A 10,904-nucleotide genomic window follows, 5' to 3' on the forward strand; every position below is an offset into this window, starting at 1 on the left:
GTCCTACTGCCGGACGACGGAGGCCTGGACGCCGCCGCGGGCTCACGGAGATGCCCCCGCATCCGCATCCCCGTGTCAAACACAACCTCTGGATCTGGGTGTCATACGGGACGATCCGGACAGACTATCACCTAGGAAGAGATGTCCATACGAGCCGGCAGACTCGGAGGCGAAACGGCGACGATTGGATAGTCCTGCGCCGGAACCCTTAATAGCGGCCGCCGCCAGTGTCGGCAGGACGCCGTTGGGCTCCGAGCCGGCGCCGCAAGCCCCGGGGCCTCCCTGTGATGTCAGAGTGCCGTCGGCTGATGGGAGCGTGGAAACTCCAGAGAAGGCCGCCGGTGCTTCCCCGGCGCCACAAATAACACCGTCCGCGAGTCCCGCGCCGGTGTCGCCGCCTGCTCCCCGCACGGCGTGTTCCCCGCCGCTGGTCGCTCCCCCCACCACGAGTACTCCGCCCGCTCCTCCCGCCACTCCGCCCGTCACGGCCGTCGCCGACAGCGACACGCCGGCTAAGATCGCCTCTCCTAGTCCACGCGATGGGGCGGCGCCGGTGCGCCATTTGGGCAAAAAGGCTTGGTTACAGCGGCACGAGACCGCGCCCATCGGAGAAGGAGACTGCTCCGGCGGCGGAGGAACCTGCATAACACTACCTATGACGATCAGCAGAATGTCCGAACCCGATGATACAAACTCTAATATCGTAGTCCCTGTTGCCGCTAAATCTATCCAGAGAGGAGCGCGGAAGACTTCGAAACCGCGGAAACCCAAAGAGGTGAACGGGAGGGTGGACGACGGCGAAGAAGATAGTTCTAGTTCAGATCGAGATGTGAGCTCATTGCCGAAGCGGAAACCTCCCAAAGCAAAGCGGAAAAAAGTCATCGTAAAAAAGGCGAGCGACGAGCCGAAGAAAAAAAAGGCATCCGAGAGCGGGAGTGAGAGTGATAAAGAGAGCGACGACAAGGACTCTGACTCTGGTGGAAGCGGCAGCGGCAGCGGGAGTACGTCGAGCAAACGAGGAGCAGGGCGGGCGAGGGGTCGCCGGTCGAGGGGGGGCGGCGGCCGCGGGGGGCGGAGAAGAGATGAGCCTCCGAAGAGAGCCCCGTCTGCGGCCAGGTCCAAGCCGGCGACGGAGTCGTTCCTGCAGAACGGGCCCTGCTTCGAAGTGGCTCCGCGGCTCGCCAAGTGCCGCGAGTGTCGCTGGTCTCCCGCTCAACGCGACAAAGATATGCCAAATATATTTTGCCGCTTTTACGCTTTCCGAAGACTGAAATATGCAAAGAATAGACAATTAGCAATAGCCGGCTTTTCCGATCCCTACAAGGATGCAGAAGAGGTAATTATCAAGTTTAATTACATAATTCACGGACAGGGCAATATAGGGCACACTGTATGGTATATGATCCCAAGTCTGTATAAGCCCTGTTAAGTTTAAAAGTAAGAATTACGTTAGTTATTGATAACACTAATTGTTTGTTTGTTTGCAGGAGGACAAGAAATTATGGCTATCATCTTCAGCGGGTGCTGCTGAACTAGATATTGAAATGAGTTGTTTCTTGTTACGAGAAATTGGAGATCAATTCTGTGAACTGCTACAGCAAGAGAAAGAGGCTGAATCACATCATTTAAATGAAGGTTGTTATTACTTTTATTGAAATATGAACTTTGATTTTCCTTATCACTATAATATGCCATGATGTTTGCCTCGTATGACTTTATAAAGTTAACTAACAGTTGTTATTTCATTGCAGATAAAACAATAGCTTGGAAACGAGTTGTACAAGGTGTTAGAGAAATGTGTGATGTTTGTGAAACAACTTTATTTAACTTTCATTGGACTTGTGGCAAATGTGGCTTTGTTGTGTGCCTCGATTGTTATAAGGTGAGAAAGGTCAAATTGATTCCCAAGCTGTTCATTGTTGTAAACAATTAATGAGATAAAAATAATGTCTGCCAACATTAGAAATAATAAAAATAGTAATTTTATCTTAGAAGCATTGATATATTTAAATCAGTATTTTATTGTTTTTTTAATTAGAATTTTAACAAAATAGATATTCCGAGTAAATAATAACAAATATTAGACGTGTATTAGTTAACATTTGTTTAAACTTCAGTCTATTTAAGACTATTTTATTTAATTTTCAGTCGAGAACATCTGGCGAGGCTAGTGGAAGTCCATCTAGTGATAGTAGTACCTCAACCAACGCGGCTACTAATGGCGAAAGAGATACATTTGGGTAAGTTGCTCATTTTATTTCATGTTTTTATCATAATAGGTACGTGAAAATATAATGAAGAAAATTTATGTTGTACTTATAGAAGGGATTATTTTCGATTTTTATTGGAGTTTACTCCATAAGAATCTATTTTCATATAAGGCGTCCGGTATGAGAAAAATATGAAGAGTTAAAACCTATCTTCAAATGGGATGGTAACATTTTTCTCATTTAAATAAAAACAGATTTTGTCTGATTACAAATAAGGCAACACTGAGCATTGTATTTTCCTGTCGGCTACCTATAGTTTCTTATGAAAATTATTTTATTTTGCAATAGGAAGTGTTGTGGCTGTTGTATGTTAGTTTCCTAACTAAACTTTATTAGATGGTGTTGAATCACAGACACCCAATCTAAGTTCAAATTAAAAACAAATAATACTAGATTAAACGCCATTGTGTTACTTTCATAAACTATTATGTATTTTTAAATGGAACACTGATTGATTATCGAGTAATACGACAACATAACGGTTTTCGATAGATGGCGCTGATTACAGATTTTAATAATTAGGTACCTGACCATAAGAAAAATCACTATTAACTATCAAGTTATTTTATTTTTCTAGTATCTATTAATATCTATATTTTTTTTTAATTAATGCGCTTTTATCAGCTTCTGCTGGATATGCTGAGTGATATAATACGAGTGTTAGGGGCGGTAAGCGGTGGTAGTACTCGTTACATGTTTGTTGTGACCGCAGCTGGTTGACGTGCACGTCGGGCGGCGCTCACCCCGCGCGGCGCCTGCTGCTGACACAGATCGCGGCGGGCGGCGCGCTGCGGGCGGCCGCCTCGCGTGTGCACGGCCTACGGGCCGCCTTCAGCCTGCCGCCGTGCGCCTGCGGCCGGGGCGACCCCGCGCCGCTCGCGCTGCGGCAGGCGGCGCGCGCGCTGCTGCAGCGGGCGCTGGACAAGGTGCGTGGTATATATAATATATATATATATAGTGTCGCCGGGGCGACCCCGCGCCGCTCGCGCTGCGGCAGGCGGCGCGCGCGCTGCTGCAGCGGGCGCTGGACAAGGTGCGTGATATATATAATATATATATATATAGTGTCGCCGGGGCGACCCCGCGCCGCTCGCGCTGCGGCAGGCGGCGCGCGCGCTGCTGCAGCGGGCGCTGGACAAGGTGCGTGATATATATAATATATATATATATAGTGTCGCCGGGGCGACCCCGCGCCGCTCGCGCTGCGGCAGGCGGCGCGCGCGCTGCTGCAGCGGGCGCTGGACAAGGTGCGTGATATATATAATATATATATATATAGTGTCGCCGGGGCGACCCCGCGCCGCTCGCGCTGCGGCAGGCGGCGCGCGCGCTGCTGCAGCGGGCGCTGGACAAGGTGCGTGGTATATATAATATATATATATATAGTGTCGCCGGGGCGACCCCGCGCCGCTCGCGCTGCGGCAGGCGGCGCGCGCGCTGCTGCAGCGGGCGCTGGACAAGGTGCGTGATATATATAATATATATATATATAGTGTCGCCGGGGCGACCCCGCGCCGCTCGCGCTGCGGCAGGCGGCGCGCGCGCTGCTGCAGCGGGCGCTGGACAAGGTGCGTGATATATATAATATATATATATATAGTGTCGCCGGGGCGACCCCGCGCCGCTCGCGCTGCGGCAGGCGGCGCGCGCGCTGCTGCAGCGGGCGCTGGACAAGGTGCGTGATATATATAATATATATATATATAGTGTCGCCGGGGCGACCCCGCGCCGCTCGCGCTGCGGCAGGCGGCGCGCGCGCTGCTGCAGCGGGCGCTGGACAAGGTGCGTGATATATATAATATATATATATATAGTGTCGCCGGGGCGACCCCGCGCCGCTCGCGCTGCGGCAGGCGGCGCGCGCGCTGCTGCAGCGGGCGCTGGACAAGGTGCGTGATATATATAATATATATATATATAGTGTCGCCGGGGCGACCCCGCGCCGCTCGCGCTGCGGCAGGCGGCGCGCGCGCTGCTGCAGCGGGCGCTGGACAAGGTGCGTGATATATATAATATATATATATATATAGTGTCGCCGGGGCGACCCCGCGCCGCTCGCGCTGCGGCAGGCGGCGCGCGCGCTGCTGCAGCGGGCGCTGGACAAGGTGCGTGATATATATAATATATATATATATAGTGTCGCCGGGGCGACCCCGCGCCGCTCGCGCTGCGGCAGGCGGCGCGCGCGCTGCTGCAGCGGGCGCTGGACAAGGTGCGTGATATATATAATATATATATATATAGTGTCGCCGGGGCGACCCCGCGCCGCTCGCGCTGCGGCAGGCGGCGCGCGCGCTGCTGCAGCGGGCGCTGGACAAGGTGCGTGATATATATAATATATATATATATAGTGTCGCCGGGGCGACCCCGCGCCGCTCGCGCTGCGGCAGGCGGCGCGCGCGCTGCTGCAGCGGGCGCTGGACAAGGTGCGTGATACATCTGGCGGTCGCCATCTTGAAACGTCATTCGACTGTCAGTGTCCACTACTTTCGAGTGCTCCGTTTGTTTTATTGCGATACTTCGGAATTTTAATCGTTAAATATGCCCCGACTTTTGTCCACATTAGAATTAATTAGCAATACTGAAACGACGATGACGACACCCATCAGTTCACGTGTAAGTTGGTGACACTGTACTTGTTGGGAAGTTAAAAACTTTTCCACTTATGAATTGTCTTTTTTTTTATGGAATAGGAGGACAAACGAGCGTACGGGTCACCTGGTGTTAAGTGATCACGTGTTAAGTGAGCCGCCCACACTCTCTTGCAACACCAGAGGAATCACAGGAGCGTTGCCGGCCTTTAAGGAAAGTGTACGCGCTTTTCTTGAAGGTACCCATGCCGTATAGTTATCATATTGTTTCGATCTGAACCGATTTACTATTTAACAATTTAAGTTGGAGAGATTTCTTTCATTTTACTTAGTTTTGAGTTAGTTAAATAACTAAATTTTGTGAGTCATGAACTTTTCCCCAATTTGATAGCAATAAGTTTTCTGCTATTCCTAAACCCCATACATTTCACGCATTAAAATTATAATCCGTTTTTATTACAGAATATCAAAAAAGAGGATGTCAAAGAAGAGAACTCCCCGACAAACGGCTCTTCTCCGGTGAAATCTGAAAATGGCAAAACCAACCCGTCCACAATAGTCAGTTGGCTTTCAGACCAACCGATCAAAACTGAAAATAAACGGGAGAGGTCAGACTCGAGCTCGTCAGACTCCGAGGAGGGCAATTTCTCTACTCTCCGAGAGTTATTGATCCGACCGGCCCCCGAAGGTGGCGATACTCAGCCCAAAAAGAAGCACAAGAAGAACAAAAGTGATTTGCTGAACGATGTCATATCAAGTGTGATTGATGAGAAAAAAGATGATGAGAATGAGGTGAAACCATTCGCGTTGTCGAACGTAATGAAGAGATACGAGAGGGGCCGGGGGAGGGAAGAGCTGCCGGTCAGGATCATGACCCTGACTGAATCCAAACTACTGTACCCTGATGTACCTCACTCCTGGCTGTGTGATGGAAAGCTGTTGCACTTGACTGACCCAGTGCACCCGGGCAACTACAAGCCATTCCAGGTAAAAAAGCTGATTTTATCTGTTACAAAACCCAATACTATTTCTGAAGTGGTAGAAACGAGCTGTCAAGAATGTGAATGTGTTAAATATCACATTTACACCTACACATCCGTGTATCACATGGTGTTGTTCAATACACTTATAGGAAATAGTAAATAACAAATCGACGTCATAGCACCATATCTAGCACTAGTTTTTAATAGCTGTATTGAACATGGCGTGTTTCCTGACCTTCTGAAATATAGTAAAATTACACCAATATTTAAATCGGGACTCACTTCTGACCCGAATAACTATCGCCCTGTTTCGGTGTTGCCGACCCTTAGTAAAATTTTTGAAAAAATTATTTTAAGCCAAATGCTTACTCACTTTAACACTTATAAGTTACTTCATATAAAACAATTTGGCTTTACTAGGGGACGCTCGACTACGGATGCAGGTGTTGAACTCATCAGGAATATTTTTGAGGCCTGGGAGGAATCACAGAATGCACTTGGTATCTTCTGTGATTTATCTAAGGCTTTTGATTGTGTTCAACATTCAACGCTGGTCAGGAAGCTATGCCACTATGGTATAAGAGGATCTGCACTCGATCTTCTGATCTCATATTTAAATAATAAGATTCAGAGGGTCGAGGTGAATGGCAGGAGATCTCCTGGGACTCCTCTCGGTATGGGGGTACCACAAGGGTCTATTCTTGGACCCTTCCTCTTCCTAATTTATATAAATGATCTACCTAACCTTGTAGAAAAAAAACACAAGGTGGTATTGTTTGCGGATGACACTTCACTTATATTCAAAGTGAAACGAAGCCAAGTTTTATATGACGAAGTAAACAATGCTCTATCTGACATCGTGTACTGGTTTAGCGCCAATAACTTATTGTTAAATAATCATAAAACTAAATATATTAAATTCACCGCGCCAAATATCAAAGATGTAGAATATTTTATTAAATGGAGAGGTGGTAAAACCAGTGGAATCTGCTATATTTCTTGGCATTCTCGGCCCCCATATTGAAGGATTGGCGAATAGGCTTAGTTCTGCAGCATATGCGGTTAAGAAAATCAGACGGTTAACTGACATAGATACGGCGAGATTAGTATACTTTAGTTATTTTCATAGTATTATGTCCTATGGTATATTGTTATGGGGCAGTGCGGCCATTTTCATGGTTTTCGGGGTCAACAATAACGAATATCGGGTCAAAATCGAAATCCAAGATGGCGCCTATGAAATTTACAAAATTTTCTTCATGGGTGTCATTTACATCGTCAAAATTAGAATTCAATCATAAACTTAAATTATCTTATAAAAGGCCTGTCTAACAATATCCCACATGCTAAATTAATTCTTCATTCCCTAAATATATAAATATTTACGTTTCGACTTTTCACTCACAATATGTACAAAACACATTCCGTTACCAATCTAATTAAAAAATCTCAAAAATTGATTTTGAAAGACCTATTTAATTGTTCTCTGCACCCTCGATAACCTCGGATACGATACCCATATTGTTGAAATCATACTTTTTCGCGGCGGCCATCTTGGATTTAAAAAAACTGCGTTTACTGCACACGACGTCATGCGACAGAATTGCCATCTAAAATTCTAATATTTAACTACTAAACGAATACATCAACCAATTATCAAAAATACATAGGTATTAAAAAAATAAAATTCAAACTTGCTAAAGTATCAAATTCATTTGATTCCCGCAATTAACTTTAAGTACGTGTATGTGTTTGAGCGGTGTCAGTGTAGTAGTGCGATTCGATACCTCTCTGTTTTGAGAACGCGTCCTTAAACATATGTTGTCAGCTGATCTATTAAGTAGGTTTATTAAATGCCTAGCTGCTAAGGATTTATCACATACTTAAATTAGCTGGGTACCAACCTTGTTTTTTTAGATAAAAAATACCTACACCTATCTACATATACCTATCTATTACTGTTACGACATTATTTTGCATTATATTAAAAGACAATTGGTGATTAGATATAATATAGTAAACCTAAAATAAAAGATAGTTTTATTTGCTCAGATAAGAATACTCATTAGCTGATACATGAACTGTAAAACAGTCTGCTGGAGATAACCTTCCTTGGAATTCAATTGGGTAGGTAGTTAACAAGTCGGTAACTCAACGAATACAACAAGAAACGAAGTGACAATGACGATGAAACGAAATGATCTGTGAGACTGTCATTGTCAAAATGTAGTTACCGTTGAGGAACAAGGATTTCACTAGTATCGATTTTTATGTCAATCGATTCATTGATCGATTTATTTATGATAAAATAATTGCCCAAAACAGAAGTTTTTTCCTGAGAAAATAATATATATTGTTCATAATAATATGGTCATTCGAACATAAACTATACACTTGACTAATATTATTTAAATAAAATAACTGAATCTTAATGTTATTATAATCGATCAAATATACATTAGATTACATTTTAATCGATTTTCTTTAATGTTTTTTCGGTTTGTAGATTGCAAAATCAGCTATTTTTTTTGTATTTTACGTCAGAAAATATATCATTTTTTTAAAAGCATATTTCAACTTGTTAACATCAGGCCCAAAAGTCCTATTCTTCTTTAGACTGGTATTAAATTAAATATAATAAACAACTATTAAAAGACAATTTAATAATGCAAGACGTACGAACTCATTCTTTTTCATCGTATGAAATGAATCCGATTTTTTCTATGTATAAAAACACCTTGCTACTAAACTTTTTAAATACTTATAAATTTAAAATTGTATTGTAAAGTATTGATCGATTGGTAAAGAAAGATGCCTTTGTAAAATATTTACTAATATTTTAAGAAGTAACTAAATTTAATATATAATTTTCGAATTATAATTATAGCTTCTGTAAGTGCGCCAATTTTAACAACTGTGTTGAAAATTCTTTATTTAAATACCTGTACTAGGTACAATTTTATTCAAGCTTAGCTGACACAATTATAAATATTGGCAAGAAAACCACTTATTTATTCATCACAAAATAGGTTTAGCGAATTCATCGATCTCGATCATAGAATAGATTTGAGAATCCAGCTTTTTAATTTAAATCTGAATTTATGATAATGATCATTTCTAAATGTTGTCATTTCTTTTGTTACAGGATCAGTGGAAACGTGGTCAACCAGTTCTAGTCTCCGACATGTCCAGTCTTCTCGACAAGGATCTGTGGTCTCCGGAAAGCTTCTCCCGCGACTTCGGGGACACTCGAGTCGATCTCGTCAACTGCGCTTCCGGTCTCGTGGTGCCCAACCAGCCGGCCAAAAAGTTCTGGGACGGCTTCGAACTGGCCGCCAAGCGGCTGAGAGACGAACGGGGCGCTCCGATGGTGCTCAAAGTGAAAGATTGGCCGCCCGGGGAAGACTTCGCCGAACTCCTGCCGACCAGATTCGACGATCTGATGCGGGTGCTGCCTCTCGGCGAGTACACGTCGCGAAACGGCAAGTTGAACCTCGCCGCCAGACTGCCGGAGTGCTTCGTGCGGCCCGACCTGGGGCCCAAGATGTACACGGCGTACGGCGGCGCGGGCGGCACCACCAACCTGCACCTGGACGTGAGCGACGCCGTCAACGTGCTGGTGCACGCGTCCGCGCCCCACGACGCGCCCGAGCGCGCGCGGGAGGCGGCGCGCGCGGCCGACGACGCCGGCGTCGACGTGCTGTCGCGCAAGAGGGCGCGGGCGCGGCCGCCCGCCGCGCTGTGGCACATCTACGCCGCGCGCGACGCCGACAAGATCCGCGACCTGCTGCTGCGGGCCGAGCTGGAGCGGGGCGCCCGGCCGCGCGCCGCGCACGACCCCGTGCACGACCAGACGTGGTACCTGGACGCGGCGCTGCGCCAGCGCCTGTACCGCGAGTACGGCGTGGAGGGCTACGCCGTGCTGCAGTGTGCGGGCGACGCCGTGTTCGTGCCCGCGGGCGCCCCGCACCAGGTGCGCAACCTGCTCGACTGCATCAAGGTGGCCGAGGACTTCGTCTCGCCGGAGAACGTCTCGCGATGCTTCGAACTGGCGCAGCAGTTCCGGCGGCTGTCGCGGCAGCACGCCAACAAGGAGGACAAGCTGCAGATCAAGAATATCGTGTATCACGCGGTCAAAGACTCCATGTGCTGCCTCGAGGCCGCGCTGGCGGAGGCCGAGTGAGGCGGGGACCGGCGGAGCCGGCGACTGGCCGCCGGAGATGAGTGACTCGCGGCCTCTGGCGCGCGGGCCTCCCACATTTGATCTCAACTTCGAACGTATTTATCGCTAAGTTCCGCATTTAACGTAAGAATGGGCGACGCCCCGGACCGGCGGTGTGTGATTGGGGAGCTCGAGTGAGACATCCCGCCGAGCGACATGTGCAATGTAAATTAGTCTGAATATCGTGATATCGTCGAGGAGTGGATGTTTTATGTTCCTTATATCGAAATACAAAAACTGTTCGGAAGCTTAATTGTAGTTATAGTGATATGTATGTATTGTGTAAATTTTTAATTCGAATTCCATCGAGTACATGTTAAGAAGTCTTGTAATAGTTAAGTTATTTTATTGTATAACGTATTCGCTCGAAGCAATGTACATTAAACACGCCGTGTAGATATATAAGTTCTCCTAAATTAGATTTCTCAGTTTGTTTGGTACGACATACATTGTGGAAGTTTACAAATATGCGGCAATTTTATTTTGTCCTTATTGCTGTACTAGATGAAAGCAATTTTCTTTTGTACTGTGTATATTATGTACGGTTATAAGTTGGAATAAAAAAGATGTTTATATTATTTGAGTGTTATTTCTGTACTAAAAGATCTTTCATGTTTTGAATTATACAATATGCAAATATGACTGGATAAATAATGAAGTGATAACCTCTCATCATACAGCATCCATAATAATTTATGACAAATAAATCTTACATAAAAGGACGTGGGACGCGCTAATTTCGTTAAACGAGTTCTTAGCACTACTAACGGCTATTAAGAATAACAAGCGTAGTTTGGCTCATGGATCAAGTAATATATAATATTATCTAAAAATTCTA

The 10,904-nt window shown here is 45.9% G+C and overlaps 1 protein-coding gene across 1 annotated transcript; it reads left to right on the forward strand.

The window, feature by feature from the left end:
- The first annotated feature begins 539 nt into the window (after positions 1 to 539).
- On the forward strand, positions 540 to 10,644 carry LOC126975414 (lysine-specific demethylase 3B). Its single transcript, XM_050823303.1, has 12 exons — positions 540 to 566; positions 2,149 to 2,240; positions 2,983 to 3,196; positions 3,336 to 3,410; positions 3,550 to 3,624; positions 3,764 to 3,838; positions 3,978 to 4,052; positions 4,192 to 4,266; positions 4,408 to 4,482; positions 4,622 to 4,696; positions 5,324 to 5,848; positions 8,990 to 10,644. The coding sequence occupies exons 1-12, from the start codon at positions 540 to 542 to the stop codon at positions 10,025 to 10,027; spliced, it is 2,421 nt and encodes an 806-aa protein (XP_050679260.1). The 3' UTR covers positions 10,028 to 10,644.
- Positions 10,645 to 10,904: the final 260 nt, after the last annotated feature.

This window comes from Leptidea sinapis, chromosome 35 (genome assembly GCF_905404315.1).
Source record: "Leptidea sinapis chromosome 35, ilLepSina1.1, whole genome shotgun sequence".
NCBI lineage: Eukaryota > Metazoa > Arthropoda > Insecta > Lepidoptera > Pieridae > Leptidea > Leptidea sinapis.